General features: G+C 36.2%; 1 protein-coding gene across 1 annotated transcript in view; it reads left to right on the top strand.

Annotated features, from left to right (window-relative positions):
• The first annotated feature begins 216 nt into the window (after positions 1–216).
• Positions 217–19,558, top strand: part of LOC127519137 (telomerase protein component 1-like) — a 35,431-nt gene continuing 16,089 nt past the window's right edge. The window contains 30 exon segments of the mRNA XM_051906632.1: positions 217–355; positions 3,891–4,427; positions 5,826–6,008; positions 6,385–6,534; positions 6,620–6,784; positions 6,973–7,110; positions 7,446–7,517; positions 7,622–7,743; positions 7,867–8,024; positions 8,118–8,227; positions 8,311–8,389; positions 9,540–9,626; positions 9,629–9,731; positions 10,504–10,723; positions 10,846–10,998; positions 11,394–11,474; positions 11,575–11,696; positions 11,824–11,901; positions 12,909–13,055; positions 13,243–13,534; positions 14,317–14,367; positions 14,369–14,439; positions 14,606–14,719; positions 14,802–14,919; positions 16,283–16,468; positions 16,593–16,777; positions 16,863–17,004; positions 17,848–18,027; positions 18,133–18,225; positions 19,272–19,404. Of these exon segments, the coding sequence (XP_051762592.1) occupies positions 3,900–4,427; positions 5,826–6,008; positions 6,385–6,534; positions 6,620–6,784; positions 6,973–7,110; positions 7,446–7,517; positions 7,622–7,743; positions 7,867–8,024; positions 8,118–8,227; positions 8,311–8,389; positions 9,540–9,626; positions 9,629–9,731; positions 10,504–10,723; positions 10,846–10,998; positions 11,394–11,474; positions 11,575–11,696; positions 11,824–11,901; positions 12,909–13,055; positions 13,243–13,534; positions 14,317–14,367; positions 14,369–14,439; positions 14,606–14,719; positions 14,802–14,919; positions 16,283–16,468; positions 16,593–16,777; positions 16,863–17,004; positions 17,848–18,027; positions 18,133–18,225; positions 19,272–19,404 (4,261 nt within the window). The 5' untranslated portion in view covers positions 217–355; positions 3,891–3,899.

Raw genomic sequence — 19,558 nt, forward strand, 5'->3', positions numbered from 1 at the left:
CTGAGATTATCATTATTGGCGTGTTGTTGTTCAAGCCGCGACGTCGCAGAAAAATAGCAACCGTTTTTAAGAGAATCATCGCGTGTCGCCGTCGCGGCTAGTTAGGACAAAAACTCTGATAAACATGGAAAAGATACCTTTTATCGCTTGTCGCGGCGTCGCGTCGCGTCTGATTAGGACACGGTTTAGCCTAAATCTGAGACGCTTCCACCCATCCTTTGTAATGCTTCTATATTCGGTTCATTACGGTAGTGACATATATATGACAGGTGAGGAAGTTATCAAGTTTTACTAGTACAATCAGCAGCTCACCGGTTTACTTCATTTTACACTACATGGTCACAAAGCATTAAAGGTGAGTTGCTGTCTTTATTTTTTAGTCACACCACTGGACAGACTGTGTCTCACGTAACGTAATAAACCAAATATAGTGTGTTTATTTACAACAGTGTTACTCGGCAACTTTCATGTCTATAATCACTGCTCAACGTGTGTGTCTGTCGTATCCTGCACATTTAACGGGCCACACTGTGATGAAGAAGTTTATTTTTAGATTGCAGTTGAAACATTAAATGAAATGAGGGAGTGGTGATGATTTTGCATTGTATTTGGCAAGGAACCGCATTGAGAAAGCACATTGTTCTTCATTCATTTTCAGCTGAAATAGAGGACTTTGTCCCGCACTCCAATCAACAGTAAGTGCCCTGCGAAGTGGACTTTATAGCGTATTCCGAAATCTTAAGAAAGATTCCAGTCTGAAGGGAGCGTAGCCTTCATGTTCAGTTTGAAAGACCCTGAAAACATCATGAACTAGATGAGTAAAGTTCATAGACAAACTTTAGGTTGGCTTGAAAAAGTAGTTTTTAAAAGCTAGATATATAGATAGATAGTTATACTGTATCATTTTATGTGGTTGCTAGGGTTTTGCTATGTGGTTGCTAAGGTACGTGGGGTGGTTGATAGGGTGTTGCCATGAGGTTGCTAGGGTACTTGGGGTGGTTGCTAGGGCACTGAGTGGTTGCTAAGGTGTTGCTATGCTGTTGCTAGGGTATTCGGGGTGGTTGCTAAGGTTAGAGATGTACAAATTGGAATTTCTTGGCCGATTTTTTTATTTTTATTTATTTATTTATCCTGTGACCTGCTGATAGCGATTTTTGCCGATTACTCTTTTCTTTCTAAGAACTATAATTGACAGCATACAAACAAAAATCTACTTTTCTTCAACACAAAGTTGTATTTTCTTAAAAACACAAGTACAAATTCAGTAATAAAACAAGAACAAATAAACTAATTGCAAACAACAGCACAAATAAATGCAATAGAATAAAGAGAGCTATGAAACTTTTAAGTTTTTCAGGTTAAGTAGGTTTTCATTCGGGTAAGAAATACTACAGAAATTAAAGTAATCAAATGTAAAATAACACTGGATAGTCTTCATTGTAAAAAAAAAAAAAAAAAAAAAAAAAAAAACATATTAATGCTTACAATTAAAGTTAGAAAATGTATTCGGTCAAGAGCTGAAAGTGATTTTCTTTGTCTTTTGTTCTTTGATTAACATGATAGACAGCAGCAGGAATATTGGACCCAATATATGACATGCGTTCTCTTTCTCAACTATTTAATGTTCCAAAACTGACTGTGTTTAACTGAATACTCGCCAAGACAGGCATTTTGACATAATTCTGTATGTATTTGACCGTTTAAGCAGATTAATTTGACCGGGTGTGTCACTTCGCATCAAAGTTTTGGAAAGAAGAGGGCAAGTACGCGCAGCTGACGTTCTCTGTTGCTAAGGTATTCTGGGTGGTTGCTAGGGTGTTGCTATGCAGTTGCTAGGGCATTCTGGGGGTTGCTATGGCGTTCTGGGTGGTTGCTATGCAGTTGCTAGAATGTTATGGGTGGTTACTATACGGTTGCTTGGGTGTTCTGCGTGGTTGCTATGAGAGAAGTCGGATCAGTTAGAAAAGAGATAGCAACCCGAGTCAGTCTGAAGATCTGAGCCGAGTTTGTTGGTTGTAGCTTGAAAGCTCTAGGAGGAGATACTGTTCAGATTTTGGCTCAGAAGAAGAAGACGGTGTTGAAAGAAGTTTATACAGTAGATCAGTATTCAGTAAGTTTACTTTTTCAACCCAACTTAATAAGGGTACATCACATTATTTCATATGTAGTGGAAAGGGAAATTTACTCACCAGTACTTAAAAAAAGTTTGAATTAAATAAACTCAGTGAAAGGGTGAAAAGGGGGGTGAAAAGCTATTGTTTGATTTTTCTGCTGTGTCTACATTGCGTTTGTTGTTTGCATAAGACACACCCATGCTTGTCAATGCTGGTGATTATGAACTGTTACCACCTTCAGACAGAAAATCACAGAAAATTTGACAGCTTATGGTGTCAAGTGTTGACAGAATAACCATAGTATTATTATTATTATTATTACAGGGTGTAATTATTACCCATAATTATTATTATGGGTAATAATATGGTTATTCTCTCAACACAGATATTATTGTAATATCACCCATGCGGTAGATATTTTGTTTTTCTTGTGTTGCTAGCTATTAGAGCCTAATTAAAATGAGGCAAATAATCTAAAATCACAGACTATTTCTTTACAGTTTGTGACAGGGTTGACATATAGTGGTAAAATCTTTCCATGGCAGATGGATTTTACCCCTCACCATAATCCATATAGCTAGAGCTGGGCAAAAAAATTGACTAATCGTTTTTTAAAATGTGGTCGATTAAGTATATCATTTGCACGCGTTTTCAAGCTTTGCCAATGTAAGCATTCAAGTGAAAGAGAACTCTCGCGTGCTGTGTGAGAAGTTTTGTGTGTGCAGCACAGACCCGAAGCGCTCACAATATGCAAATAATAAAATTAATCCTCTTTAACCTCTCTTTGCGCCTAAATGGACAAATTCACACATTTATCTCAAAATGCCCGCCTTTGCAAGTATCTAGGTAAACACAGTTATGGTAAGCAGTAGAGAAAGAAGGCATGTGTATCATTATTGTACCCGTGCATTACTCTTAAAGTGACAGCAACCTAATATTGAATTTTCTGCAGCTGTCTGTGTTTTAATGTTAATCAAACAACAAAAGACAAAGAGAAAATCACTCCCTACTCTTCACTGAATAACGTTTAATACTTTCATAAGGATTAACCTTTATTTAATTTGTACAGTGAAGATTATATGCAGTATTATATTACATTTAATTACTTTATTCAATTTCTGTACCTAAAAACTACTGTTGGACCTAGGCTTCATGAAAAATTTAAAAGCAATGATTATTTGTGCTATTGCTTGTCGTTTAATTATTTGTGCTTTTTTTATTAATGACTGTTTACTTGTCTCTAATAATCTTTGAAATTTATATTAGTGGTTTTAGCTGTGGTCTCAAATGGAATCGAGAATTGTTAAATTTCACTGGTATCTAAAATATTGGGTGTCATAACCTTATTTATTACAATATAAGGATACATGGGTCAAAAACAATAACTATTTTATTCATGTATTACATTTTTGTGGTGGGGCCAGAATTCATTGAATCCAGAATCAAATTGAGAATCAAAATTGAGAATCGAATCGAGAATTGAAATTGAATCGAATTGAGGCCTTGTGAATTGGAATTGAAATGGGACATCTAATTCGATACCCAGCCCTACATATAGCTGTGACAGTTAGCACAAAAGATTATCTACAGAAACGTAATACTCACCAGAGCTTGTTGAACTCTAAAAAGATAAAATATGGAAAGAGGACTTTTAGGATTAAGAAAATTAAGATTTACTTTGACCATGTCTCAAGAATTAGTGATTAGCATTGTACTCTTAGCATTTGCAATTTTTTTGGACAAAAACACACTTTCTATGTTTCTCCTTTCTTCAAGCAAGCAGACATGAAGGCTCCGGCTCCTCTTCAGTCTGATCTGAAGGTGAATACGGATGCCCAACCACAGCAAAACTATAGCAGTCCAAGGCTGGAAAACCGGTTTCTGGCTCAAGCGCCCTCAGCGCTGTCTCACCATCAGTACACATCTCCATCCTGGGCCAAGCAGACCTCCACCTGCTCATCATGTCCAGCACTCCAGCCAACCAGCCTGTCCTCCACCAAGGCCACGTCATCTCTTCTGTCGTCCACAGCGATGAGCTCAATCTCCTCTCATTCCTCTCTGCTGAGCACCAAGAATACCCTTCTAATGGAGCCTCCACTCCACCTTCCAGTCTCATTCTCTCTAACCTCCAGCTATTCCCATAATCCTTTACTCTCTTGCTCCAAAAATTCCACTGCCAGTGCCAACCCACCACTCTGCCCCTATCTGTCACCTTCAAAGGAGAATAAAGCAGGCAAAAATGAAAAGAGAGAAGTGGAAGACATGCTTTTCTCACCTGAAGGCTTGCTGGGATATAGTGAGGAGCCCAGACAGGTATAGAGTGATTTCCTCTATATTGCTTTGTAAAATTGTATGTGAATTAATGTAGCATCATTTTTTCAGATTTGTTTTTTTAATTCTTTAAAGGGGACCTATTATGCAAAATTCACTTTTACATGGTGTTTGAACATAAATGTGTGTCAGCAGTTTGTGTAACACAACCACCCTATAATGATAAAAAAATCCATCCACTCCTTTTTTTTTTTTTTTTTAATCCCCATAAAACCTCAACAGTCTCGTAAAACAAGACTTTTTCATTTTCTGAGCAATGTGACATCACATTGTACAGGCCCCGCCCACAACTGCTGACAGACTCTGCCATATTAGCATAGTTTCCACCCTGAGCGAGTTGTACACTGTCTGCCATTGTCTCGATGCTGGAGCAGCTGTAGCGACAAGAATGTCTTGTAAGCGATTGAGGTGTTTTGTTGTTGGTTGTAAAAGTGAACATAACAGTCTTCATTTACTCCCGACATCTGAGCCACTGAAGACACGGTGGATTAGTTTTATTTTTGAAGGGTATGCGCCACAGATCTAATATGCAATTTCTGTCCCTGCTGTTTACGTTCACAGACACAACCGACTGTGTTTGTGGTCTTTGTGTGTTTTTGACATAACCTTGTGTATTTGACAGTTTAAACACAATAAGACATGAAAGATGACATGAAAGATTAATACTCACGAGACATACCGTCTGACAGCCAGCTTTCTGTGTGCGTGCTTTAGATGTGTGCACTCAGAAAACAATAAATTAGAAGTTTAAACTGATATAGCTTTAAAACGCATGCAGATGTCCGTGAACTGCAATGTCCATGAGCATAATCATGATACAGATGATAATCAAAACCATGCAGATGTTTTGTTTGTATTTGGCAGAGTATCTGACGCAGGCAGGAGCTGTTGTAGGAAGCGCTTTCCCGGAAAGTGGGCGGGGAGCAGTGGCTCATTTGCATTTAAAGACACATGCATGAAAACAAAATATTTTTGCATGCATTAAAAAATGGGTAGTTACAACATGGTATAATAAATTAACTGTGAGGTATTTTGTGCTGAAACTTCACAGACAATGTCTGGGGACACCTGAGTCTTAAATTACATTATCTTGAAAAAAGGGCATAATAGGTCCCCTTTAATTATTCTTCTCCACAAATTTTTATTCATATTTATTAATTAAAATAACGCAATCATTGTTACTAATTCAACTTAGCCACTATTAGCCACACCTTTACCCACATTGAAAAACATTAAGCACAATACGATTAAGACAACTCTAACATAGCATTTCATTTAAAACTTTGCTTCTGCATACATAAATGTACAGATACCTTGCAAGGACTGGTATTTTCTTTGGGAAATACAAATCCAGTTAATAATTATACTGTCTCTTAACAGGATGCCATCAGGATGCCTTACAAGGAAAGCTTGGAAGAGGAAGACCAGATGCTGTCCTCTGAGATACCTGTTTTGGATATGTATTTAGATGGAGAGGGGGAGCAGACCTTAGCTCCTCAGGAGGAGTTTGGGGTGCTTGAAGCAAGCGAGGATGAGAAACTTGTGGAACTGATGGACCGGAAGGTGAGCCGAATGGTCACAGTTTTGGTGTTTAAATAATGATTAATAATTTGCTAGCCCTACTTATTTATTTTTTTAGTTTAATTTATCTCTTATGCTCACCAAGGCTGCATTTATTTTTTTTCCTATTTCTGTTTTCTGCTTTAATATGAATGCGATTAACATATTATATATTATAAAACTTATTTATAATATATTTTAAAATGTAATTTATTCCTGTGATGGCCAAGCTGAATTTTCAGCAGCTATTTGTGATCACATGATCCTTCAGAAAAATCTTACTGAACAAACTTTTTTGTAATCATTTTTATGCCACATAATTGATTGACAGAGTGGTGAATGTGAAATCAAACAACATTTCTTTTTGTTTTTCCTTCAGAACAACCTGCTGAATATGGTGTGCTGCTCCCTGGTTAATAAGACTTGTACCCTGGGCCAGAAGGACTGGGATAAGACGACAAGTGTGTGGGGCATTATTAAGAACCTGGCTGCTGAGATTACCACAGAAGACCCAGAGTTTCTCCTCAAGGTTGGTGTTTTCGCATGCGTGGGTTATGTTGTCAGGTGGTTATGTTGTTAACTTGTGTGGTTTTGCATATTTGCATTGGTTTTAGGTTGCAGTCTATACTAGGCAACAACTAAACATTCGTATCACAGCCAACTTCTTGCTAGCACTGGCGGCCCATCTGCCTGCTTCAAAGCCACACTTGAGAAGGTACTTTTGTGCTGCTGTGCAGCTGCCATCTGACTGGCTGGAGGTGACAAGAATCTATAGCATGGTAAGTGTTATTATTGTGAATATCTTACCATGATATTTACATGGTACTTCAAAGAATATTATGGTATTAGCATGGTAGATGTACAAAATAAGGATTTTAATTTGCTTCCTCTGTATTATTTTAATTGTTGTTTTTGTTTGTTGAGCTTTCTTGTTTTTTTTTCATGCTTTAAAAATGTTTTTGTTCAGTGTTTCAGTAAATCTTTACCCTCCTGCCTGAAAAAAGCTCTAGTGGATAAATTTAAGCAGTTCACTGAATATCAGCTGGCCAAATACAATACACAGAAACATCGCTGCAAACACAACAAGCAACAAAAGAAAGGAGAGGTAAAACACTTAATATTTAATATTGTAGATCAAACAGTGAGGTTCACTGAAAATGGTTATTTGAAAAATATTTGTTTTGCTTTTAATTTTGTTCTATTTAATGTTTTATTCTATACTTTTAAATCTTTAATTTATGTTTATTTCCAGGTTTAATTTTTTTAAAGATATTCTGAATCCTATATTTTCAATGTTGTCTAATACTTTTGAACTTTTGGATACTTTTGTATCTTCCATCTTTTGAAAAGCACACATCCTACCAACATACAATAATTGAATAAATTTTTTCTTTCCACATGACTTTTAAAATGCTTCTATTTTCTACCCTCTTCTTTCAGAAAATCTCTGCTGCGCAGTGGAAAAAGTGGGCTGACCACCTCAGAGTGGACGACTCAATTCTCCAAATATATGTGAGCTTTGCCATGTTTAGTTTCATGTGTTTGATGTAACAGCATTACAAAATTATTATTGCACATGCATGTCTTCTGATACCGTTCTGTATGTTATTATATAGTTGGAGAGCCAGAATCGTGATACAAAGGATAAAAAACAGTCTGAATTCAACCTCAAGAAGATGATAAAGCGTCTTCACATCAAAGAATCTGCAGAACATGTCATGGCCATTCTGGGAAAGAAGTTAGTCCTACAAACTGGCATATATATTTTAGCCAGATCTGTTTAATGTTGGTGAACTGATTGCTCTGTCCAGTCTAACTTTCAGCCTGAGTGACTTGGTTTGTTACCTGTTTTTGCATGCAGATACCCGAGTGATCCGAAGGCCTTCTCTCGCAGTGGTCTTAGTGGGGTCTGGGAGAGCGAGAGAGCTGGAAAACGGATGAAACTTAAGCAACCCGACACATGGGAGTGCAGACTAAGTCAGGAAGGAAACAAAGCTGCCACTTGGGAGAAGCTCATCGGTGTGAATGAGGGTCCAAGATGCTCTGGGTCCAAAATGTACTTAATTCTTGAACATCTACACATACTTAAGTATATGTTTTTTGTGATTGCAGATGGGAAGTCTCTTCCTTTCATGGCAGTGCTGAGGAACCTGAGGAACATGATTTCTGTGGGCATCAGTGAGAAACATCATTCTGTGATCCTCAACAGACTGACCTCGAAGGTAAGCATTTCTTCATTCAGATTTTCGCTTACTGGAACGTGCATAGGATGATCGTCATTTATGGGTTTTAATTAATCTTACAGAATGCTGTAATCCAGAGCAGGCAGTTTCCCTTCCGTTTCCTGTCTGCTTAAAAAGTCATTTTGGAGCTCAGTAAATTTGGTAAGGTTGTGTAGAGTGATTGCGTTACTGATTTTAGGGTTAGGTTTTCACACTGCAAAAAAAATGCTTTTCTTACTTAAGAGTTTTTGTCTTGTTTCTAGTCCAAATATCTAAAAATTCTTTAATCAATAAGCATTTTCTAGATAAGTAAAAAATTTTCAAAATTAAGTGAGTTTTTGCTTAAAACAAGCAAAATAATCTGCCAATGGGGTAAGCAAAATAATCTTTTTTAAAAACCGAAAACAAGATTATTTTGCTTACCCCATTGGCAGATTATTTTGCTTGTTTTAAGCAAAAACTCACTTAATTTTGACTTGTTTTTTTCTGAAAATAAGACAATAATTTTTACTTGTCTAGAAAATGCTTCTTGATTTAAGAATTTTTAGATATTTGGACTGGAAACAAGACAAAAAATCTAAGTAAGAAAAGCATTTTTTGCAGTGCAGTGGATGTTGGTGCTTCAAAAACATTATCATGTTATAATTTCCCACTTATTTTAGAGGTCATTAAAAATTAGATTTAGGACTATTTTTGTTTATCAGGAAAAATATACTGATCCAGAAACGTGTCCTATTTGGCAAAATTGTTAAAATTATTACTTTTATTTAACAAGGATATATGAAATTGATCAAAGAGGACCGTTCAGACAGTTATAATGTAACAAAACATCTCTTTCAAATTGATGCTGTTCTTTTAATCTTTGTATTCATCAAAACATCCTGAAAAAAATGTCACACTGCTTAGTATTTTTGTAAAAACCGTTTTCAGCATTCATAGGAAATGTTTCTTGAGCACCAAATAGGCATGTTAGACTGTTTTTTGATGGATGAGAAATCATTTATCAAAGTAATAAATTACATTTTAAAATCTTTTAGAACAGAAACCAGTGTTTTTGATCAAATAAAGGCAGATCTTTTATTTCTAAAACCTTACAGACCCCACACTTTTGAACAGTAGTGTACAGTTAATTCAGTCATATTAAAGAATTATTTATGGTGTTTTAGGGATTTTTAGAGTATTTAAATCTACAAAACATTTAGTCTAATTGGTTTTCAAATACAATTTCATCAAGAATCACAGTCCAATAATGTAAATGTCTTTTATAGACGTGTTCTTGACGAAGTTTGAGTGACATGTTCTTCACTTTCAGCTGGTGGGCCTGCGGTCGAGGTGCCAAGCTCCAAGGAGATTCTGCGAGACATTCTGAAGAAATTGCCAAAGACCAAACGATTCAACGACACAATTGGGACACAACAGTGCGCAAGAGACTGAGAGTTACAATGCGAGTGCCCTTCATATACCGCAAATTCAACATTAAACGCAATCTCCTGAGAAAAGCAAAGTGTGTACTTATTATTAAAGAAAACCATTACGTAATACACTGCCCAGCCAAAATAAATAAATAAATAAATAAAAAAAACTCGCTGTTTGGATTTAAATAGACAAATAACATCTTAAGTGATGTTACAAATAACAGACTTAAGAGTCTATGATTGGATCATTATTACAGTGATTATTATGTTTCTAGCATGTTATATGTTTGGCAACAGTTCTTTTAACCCTAATTGATGAAGTGTGTAGCTTTTCATGGCCATATTCCAGAATGACAAATGTTGTTTCCATCAAGAGGTGCATCATTTTTTTGGTGAAGATCTTGTATTGACAATGCAAGAGTCCAGCACTCTTTGAAGTCTCCTCCAGCACATCCCAAAGACTTTGAATTTAATGTTTGGACTCAGAGGTGCCAATTCATGTGTGAAAATGATTTTTAATGCTCCCTCCCAACCATTCTTTCACAATTTGAGCTTGATGAATCTTGACATTGCCATCCTGGAATATGGCCATGATGTGTCTTCCTACATGGTTAAGAAATGAAAAGCTACACACTCCATCAATTAGGGTTAGAAGAACTGTTGCCAAACATATAACATGCTAGAAACATAATAATCAGTGCAATTATGATCCAATCATTAACTCTTAAGCATTTGCCTATTTAAATCCAAACAGCGACTTTTTTTTTTTGGCCGGACAGTGTATATTTGGTATAATATAATACATTATTTTAGTTTGTTTTACTCCTGAACTGACGTTTTTTTTGTAATGTAATTTGTTAGTCAGAGACTGTACACTCAGGAGCTTCTGAAGAAGTACTGCTGTGCTTTGGAGAAAGCTGTGCAGATCTCCTGCAAGTACAACATCCCCCCTCTCCCTGGACGCACTCTTGTGATCTGTAATGCTACTTTTTCAGAGGATCGCAACTGGAGTGGCGCTGAGGATGTCTGCTTGCCACCTGAAAGCACTGATGACATTGACAATAGTAAACTCCCAGCTTCGGTCAGATATGAACATCTGTGGATTTATATTTTTGTGTTACATGTTGTATAAATGATGACAATTGTTTAGCCTTCTAGTCAAAATTAAACAAATTGTGAAGTATTTTTCTTTTGCTTCTGTAGGTACAGGAAAGTGCACTGCTTTTATGCATGATGATTAGCTACTGCAGTGAAGATTCCCAAGTCGTACTGCATAGAAAGCATGACTTCCAGGAGTTCAAGTTCAAGTCTGACGTCCTTCTGGATAAAGTGAGACAAGCAATGAAGCAAGTGAATGTAAGAATTTCACTTTTATTGTGTATATACCTTTAGGATGAAACAGGCTTCTTCTAAAAATAAAATATAAATAAAAATAAAACACTAAAATAAAAGAAAAACAATTAAAATATGCATGCATTTTATTTCTAAAAATAAAACACTAAAAATAAAATCAATTAAATCCTACAAGTGAAGTTAGGCATCACAACATTATAATGTACAGTATGAAAAAATGGATATTCAGTTTGAGATTTGCTAAAGATTACTGTTATTAAATTATTAGTGTTTTATTTTAAAACACTAATTGTACAATTAAATATCCAATATTGTATAATAACATTAACATTTAATGGATGGTGTCACACCTTTTTGGTGTTTTATCCTTTCTGTCTCTCTGTCCCTCTCTCTCTTAGGATATAAAAGACTGCGACAGAGAATCTGAATTCATAATGTTCTCTACATTGTTTACTAGGATGACTGAAGAGAAGATAAAGGTGTGAGCCTGTTGAATTTATGGTTATACCAGGGTGCATTAAAAATTGTCCACATTGGTTAAAATAAGTGGCATGTCTGTTAAAACCTCTCTCCCCACAGCTGGATCGTATAGTTGTGATTGAAAATTGCTACACCAACAGGGATTTGATGGTGGATATCGATAACTATCGGCAAGATACCTACCCTGATGCTGTTGTGATAGAGGTGCTGCTCGGAAAAAGGTACGTTCTGTGAAACTTATTCTATCTCCAATTTCCAAAATTAAAATTTCCTTAAAGCATCTGCTGTTTGGAACAAAAATGGCGCAAATTTTGCCATAGTAAATCATGTATTGTTTGCTTTTAACAGGTGTCCATATATTGAAATGAAATACAGGCTGGAATCCAACACTGTACAACTCTGGGGGTTTAGTGAGCAGATCCTGAAGTAAGATCTTTAGCTGATTCCTGTGTTGTACTTAATATATATTCTCTCTTGTGAAAAGATTAAGATGATTTTCTTTTGAAAGAAACACAAATATGTAATTGTTATTAAGAGCTAGTGTAGTGTCTACCAAATATTCACCATATACACTACTGTTCAAAAGTTTGGGGTTGGTAAGATTTTTTTGTTGTTGTTGTTTTTTTAAAAATGTATTATTTTTTTTTAATGTATTCATTTTCTGCATCATTACTCCTGTCTTCAGTGTCACATGATCCTTCAGATATCATTCTAATATGCTGTTTTCCTGCTCAAGATTTGCTACTACTTCTTTTCCTCCTCTTTTGCTTTTAGTTCTTCTTCTTCTTCTTCTTTTTCATCGTCTTCGTCTTTTCTTCTTCGTCGTCGCCTTCGTCTTTTCTTCTTATTTGTCTTCTTTGACTTCTTTGTCTTTTTTGTCTTCATCTTTGTCTTTGTCTTAATCTTTTTCTTCTTCTACTTTTTCTTTGCATTTGTTGTCTTCTTCTTCCTGTTGAAAACAATTGTGCTGCTTACATTTTTTTTTTGTGAGTAGAGTTTTTTTTTTTTTTTTTTTTTTTTTTTTTTTTTCAGGATTCTTTGATGAATAGAAAGTTCAAGAGAACAACATTTATTTGAAATTTAAATCTTTTGTAACATTAGAAATGACTTCACTGTCACTTTTGATCAGTTTATCTTATTATCTTATCCTTGCTAAATAAGTGTTAATTTCTTTATTGACCCCAAACTTTTGAACTTTTGAATATTGCAATATTATATGCTTTTTGTTCCATAAGAATGTATGATTATTTTAACCTTTAGTTGCAAAAACTGATAAACTTTCTCTTTTTTGTGTGTTTGTTTTCTAAACAAGAATGTATTTTACTTTATGCATTAAACATTCTACATCTTTACAATCTACTCTTGAATCTATTATGAGAGATAATGTCTAGAGTTGTTTCAGATGTTCATTCAGATCTGTTCTTTGACCGTAGGTTTGTCTCTGAGAGAGGCTCCTCAAGGATGCTGCAGCACGTGGAGCACATGGACAGAGTCTATAACATCCCTCCACCACAGGGGCACAAAACTGAACCAGAGAGAGCTGCAGATGCCATCCCACTGCTAGCAACACCAAAGTTCAGGTATGACCATACAAATATCCATAAATTACTTGTATTAAACAAAATGTACATCATTCACTTTAAGTCTAAGTTGGGTGTTGGGTGTATATTCCAATGTAGACCAGACTAGATATAAGTACATTGGAAATAAATTGCTAAACAAAATTTGTCCTTGTTAGTTCTCTTTTCTTTCTTTCACTCTTCATAGATGGAAAGGTGTGCGAGTGTTCATCTCTTCTACGTTCAGGGACATGCATGCGGAGAGGGATGTCCTTGTGCGTAGTGTGTTTCCAGAGCTCAGAAGGCGGGCAGCGGCACACTATCTCTACCTGCATGAAGTGGAGCTGCGCTGGGGCGTTACGGAGGAGGAGTCTAACCGTGCTGTGGAGCTCTGTCTATCGGAGGTCTGCCGCAGCCAGCTGCTGCTGGGAATTCTAGGGGCGAGATATGGCCTTGTGCCGCCTTGCCCCACCCTACCTGAACTTCCTCAATACAGCTGGGTAATAATTTAATTTATTTATTTGATAGATGCAGTAGCGGCGTAGGGGGAAGTAGGGGGCGTGTCCACTCATGATGGGGGAGGAGAGAGAGTGAGCAAGAGGAGATTTAAAGAGACTATAGAAAGAGAGATGGCTGAGAGACATTACAAAAGAGAAAAAAATCACAGAGGAATATCACTGGAAAAAGAAGGGTTATGACCAGGCAAGAGCTTTAAGAGCTTTATATAGCATTAGTGCTATATTGGTTATTGGATGAAATGTCTTTTTAATTGATCAGTATTGATTGATATTGGATGTTTAAATATGGTAATTTCACCTAATTTTTACATTTAGATTACCTTTGCCATCATCTAATGCTCACTTAAAGTAAATCTTCAAAAACAAAATAATTTACTAACAGTGTTAAATGTAATGTTTAGCAAATCTCTAAATGAATATTAATTTGTTACTGTACATTATAATGCTGTGATGCCGAGATCCACTTGTAGCTTTAAAAATGCTTTTAGTTTTTAGTTTTTTATGTTTAACTTTTATTTTGACAAAATAGTATAGAATTTAATTAATTTAGACAAAGCATAGAATTTTAATATTGCCATTTATCGGTTATCAGCCATAACGTTATCACCTTTAACATTATTGGAATCAACCAGAATTTTAATATCGTATCGGTTCTTCCTTAAATTACTAATATGTAGCCAAAGCAATATAACTCAACATTGTATACTGGCTTGAGCTCCTTGTCCTGAAGTTTCATGAATTGCTTTCTTGCTTCACTCTGCCAGTTGAACTCTGCGCCTGATGGGTTATCCATTACTGAAATGGAGATTCGACAGTTTTCAAGCGCTGTATCCAGACTCTGCCCAAAGTCGCATGTTCTTCTACTTCAGATCGCCCCATCTCACCAGGTATGCATTCATTTATCATTTGTCAGCTGATCAAATTCTATACTTGGCAGACAGCAGGCTGTTCTGTCAGTTGTGATGTAGACCCTAATGAAATTGAATAGTGGACAACACAAGCTGATGATACAGTATGTCACATCATCTACATTTTGTGTGTTTGTATGTTTAGTTCAGTGCCAGTGGCATGGAGGACAGACTTTGTGGCAGAATCCAAAGAAGCTGAAGCTAAAATGAACAGCCTGAAAACATGGATCCAGAACAACAAGTTTAAAGTGACAGAAAAGTGAGTTCTGTACATTTGTTTTGCCATGCACAGTGAGGAATGGCATTGTATTTTCTTTGTGCCCTGCTTCATATTCTCTTAGTTATCCCTGTGAATGGGGTGGGGTGGTGGATGGAAAGCCCTATGTGAAAGGGCTGGAGGACTTCGGGAGGGCAGCGCTGGAGGATATCTGGGAAGTCGTACAGCAGCTGTTTGTGGAGGTCAGAGTCTGATTAAAAGATATGAAAAGAACTGTTTTCATATGTTGCACCTTTTGGGGGCCACTCACAGAACTGATACATCAATTGAAAGATAAATCTGTTGAACAATGAATAAGGATGATCTGGATAAATAGATTTGAGTCTGCAATTTCATCATTTAAAAAAAAATGTAATCTTAGATTAGACTTAAAATGAAAGTGTAATATTCATTTTAATTCAGTACTCACCTATCTTTAATATATTCTACTTAAATATTGGGATTAGGGTATTCTGCAATCTATTTATTGGGATTATCTACATTATTTGCTAATGAATAATTTTATTATAGTAGATAATAGAAAGTGCAAATATGCAATTACCAATCACTTCATAATCACATATCATTATTTCTTTAATATCAATTTGGTAAATCATATTTTCTATTTGATTATTTATCAGAGTTTTATTAGATTATTTTTGGATTATCAAATTGTTTCTCTTCATATTTTAACCTCATGTTTACACATTTAATCATTTATTTGATTTTTTTTTTTTTTTTTTTCTTGACACATGGGCAGTGCGGGTCCTAGACTTCTGGGGGCCCTAAGTAAACCTTTGTGATGGGGCCCCTGTCAGTCATAAAAACCCCAAAATAGTCCCCAACCCCTTAATCTATTCTTTCATAGCAGTTCACAACAGTGAGTTGAAACAGTCAGTTATACCATAAAAATTAAAATTACAAACAATAGGACAAATACATTTGAAAAAAGATACAAATGAAATAATTTAGCCTACTAATAATAATAGCCTACTATACAGAAATTGAATAAAGTAATTAAATGTAAAAAAAAAAAAAAAAAAAAAAAAAAACGCTGCATAGTTTTCACCATATGAATTAAATATACATCGATTCTTAATAAAGTTACTAAAGTTATTCAGTGAATGATTCTCTTGTTTTGTTGTTGTTGTTGTTGTTGTTGTTTTGAATGACATTAAAGACCGTGACAGCAGCACTCGCCAAGACATTCGCCAAGACAAGATATTTTTGTGTGTTTTTTTCTGTTTAAGTGCATGCCCGAAGCCCAAAGTAGCCTATACTTGTCCATGTTTTGCTCCATCTCGAATTTGCGAGCACAGAAAGCCACCTGGGGAACAGTGTCACTTTCACAGCTCAATACGCTTTTTTTTTTTTTTTTTTTTTTTTTTTTTTCTTCTTCTTTTTTTTTCTTGCGTACTTTGCGTATACGGAGGACCGGCACTGCATATGGGCCCCCATACATCCCAGTGATTTTTTTTTTTTTTTTTTTTTTTTTTTTTAACATTTATGAATTAGTGAAGTGATTTTCAGGATTTTTTTTTTTTTCTTCTCTTTTCTTTTTTGTAGGAGACAGATGAAAATTTGACCTCAGAGATTAAAGAACAGGAAGTCCATCAGGATTCCCAACAGCGGCAGTGTCACGGCAGGGCAAAGCTTATTTCTATGGCAACAGAAAAAGTTCAAGAATGTCAGCAAAAAGAAGGAATTCTAATGGTTGAGGGAAAGCCTGGAGAGGGCAAAACTGTGTTCATGGTAACTGTACATTTGCACAAATAGCCATCTATATCTTCATGTACTCATGCCCAATGTATGATGAATTACTAGCAGTACACTGAAGTTCATCTGAATATCTCTCTGTGTCTTCTGTTTTATTAAGGCTGCTCTGGCCCAGGCACTCAAAACCTCTGTCAAAAACAAGAATGCCCCTCTTTGTGATGTCATATCCTACTCCACAGATGCTAGCCAGTCAGCTTGCAGTGTTGAGCAGCTTCTTCGCTGTCTTGTTCAGTGGCTGAGGAAAAGAAAAGATGATGTGGAGTTGCCTCCAAACACATCTTATAAGTAAGGAAAGATCTGATGTAACATTCGTTGTCATATGCAAACACAAGCAAACTCATTTCATAATTATTCTCTTGTTGCATTACAGAGACTTGTTGTCTGAGTTCCACTTGAACTTGAAGGACCTGAACAAAGAGAAGCCACTGGCCTTGCTTGTTGATGGGGCGGACCGTATCCATGACGGTCGAGGTCAGAGGGTGTCAGAATGGATACCACAGCACATCCCTAAGGTGTGAGAGAGAAACCTGCACACATAAAGGGGTAGTTCCCCCAAAAATGTCGTTCCAAACCTATAAGACTTTTGTTTATCTTCAAAACACAAGTGAAGATATTTTTAATGAAATCTGAGAGATTTCTGTCCCTCCACTGAAACTCTGTTCACCCAAAACTCTGATACTTTAAAACATTAATAAAGAGATCATTAAAGAAGAAATCCATATGAATCAAGCAGTTTAATCCAAGTCTTCAAAAGAAACACGATTGCTTTATATGATGAACACATCTAATTTAGGCTTTTATTGACATATAAACATTGATCAGCGAATATACATTGAGCACTCAAATATGGTATATGGAAATTCAAGCATGGTTGCTTGATGTGCAGTCAATAGCTGCGTTTCATTACCCTTGAAATTGCGCAAATTGAAATTGCCAATGGAAACACATCAATTTTGCAAAAACTCTCATATATCGCAAAAAAGTTTTTACGCTCGCATGAGGTGGTTTTTCGAAAAAGGAATATTTCGCAAAACTGCTATGGAAACAGTTTTTTTCGCATTTACAGCTCACGTGGCATACGTAAAAGTCAGTGCAAATCTGTAATGGAAACCTGTGCCAATAAACCTTCAAATAGAATGAATAGACTTTCAGTGGAGGGAGAGAAATCTGTCAGATTTCATGAAAAATATCTTAATTTGTGTTTCAAAGATAAAGGAAAGTCTTACGGGTTTGGAACGACATGAGTAAATGATGACATAATTTTCATTTTTGGGCGAACTAACCCTTTAAGTGAGTGTTGTTAAAAATTATGGAGCCTTCTCATTAACCTGTTACTGTGTTCGCTGTTCTCTCAGGGTGTCTGTTTGGTCTTGAGCGTTACTTCAGATTCATCCCTACAAAACACTATTAGCAAAAGGAAAGGTGTCGTGTCATTTCCACTGGGGCAATTATCTTTACCTGACAAGAAGGAGATTGTGCAGAAGCAGCTTCTTGGGTTTGGAAAGAAACTGAGTGATTCCGCTTTCAATAACCAGGTGAACTTCCCTTTTGCTTTCTTATAGTACTGTTGGAGTACTATAAGGGAAAATTGAGACCTGTTTTTGCATAGCTAGTGAATTCATTGTTGTGTTCCCCTGTAGCTTCAGACACTGCTGATGAAGAAAGGCTCTGTGAGTCCACTCTACCTCCATTTGGCCTGTGAGGAGCTCAGGAATTATGCCTCATTTGAGAAGGTAAATAATTGTTAAATCATTTCTTTTATAGTGATCCACATAATGTTACTTACCTTAAAGGGATAGTCCACCAAAAAATTTAAATTATCCCATGATTTACTCACCCTCAAGACATCCGAGGTGTACATGACGAGGTGTATTCTGTATCTTCTTTTAGATTAACACAATTGGAGTTATATTAAAAAATATCCTGGCTCTTCAAAGCTTTATAATGGTAATGAATGGGGCTCCAGATTTTGAAGCCCAAAAAAGTGCGTCCATCCATCATAAAAAGTGATTCATATGGCTCCAGGGGGTTAATAAAGGCCTTCTGAAGTGACGCGATGGGTTTTTGTAAAAATAATATCCGTATATAAAGCTTTATAATCTATAATAACCAGCTTCCAGCAAACATCCATACACAAGTTGACATACGGCAGAAGTGTGACCTCTGACCCAACGTAAGACTCAGGATGTAGGAGTAGCGTAAGCTTGGGTGAAAGTAGACACCTCTCGCGGTTAAAACAAACAGGGCTGGGCAACAAACTAAAGCTCCTCTACTCCTATATCGCAATCCTCAGACATTTCTATTTAAAAAATGTTTGTTTTAGACTTCTAATTCGTGACCAGAGTTTTGTTTTGCTCTATCCTCTGCGCTTCGGCATTCGTCAATAAGTCATGTATTGGGTCAGAGGTTACACTTCCCCCGTAAGTCGACTTGCATACAGATGTTTGCTGGAAGCTGATTATTATAGTTTTTTAAATAAGGATATTTTTCTTATAAAAACCCATTGCTTCGCTTCAGAAGGTCTTTATTAACCCCCTGGAGCTGAATGGATTACTTTTATGATGAATTGATGCACTTTTTTTTGGACTTCAAAATCTCGAGCGCCATTCACTACTATTAATAATGCTTGGAAGAGCCAGGATATTTTTTAATATAACTCCGATTGTGTTTATCTGAAAGAAGGTGAGTAAATGATGGGATAAATTTCAGTTTTGGGTGAACTATCCCTTTAAGAAATGTAAAGTTGAACATGATGCTGATGATGAAATTTGTCATTTAGATGAAGGACAGCCTCCAGTTTCTTCCTCAGTCCCTTGGTGAACTGGTGCAGCACAGTTTGCGGAGGCTGGAGACTGAATATTGCAGAGCAGGACTGGGATGGGCATTAGCTACCCTTGCTGTCAGCTCCACCGGTACAAGACCTTGTATTTATCGCTGACTTAGTTTGATAAGTCAGTAGACTTTTTAATATAATCCTTTAGTCTCAGACTAAAATGCATGTTTGAGCTGTTTTAACTGAAAGCAACTTGCACTGACATATCTTAAAATATGTGCCCTAATTGAACT

The sequence above is a fragment of the Ctenopharyngodon idella genome, chromosome 9, assembly GCF_019924925.1.
Source record: "Ctenopharyngodon idella isolate HZGC_01 chromosome 9, HZGC01, whole genome shotgun sequence".
NCBI classification, from domain to species: Eukaryota; Metazoa; Chordata; class Actinopteri; order Cypriniformes; family Xenocyprididae; genus Ctenopharyngodon; species Ctenopharyngodon idella.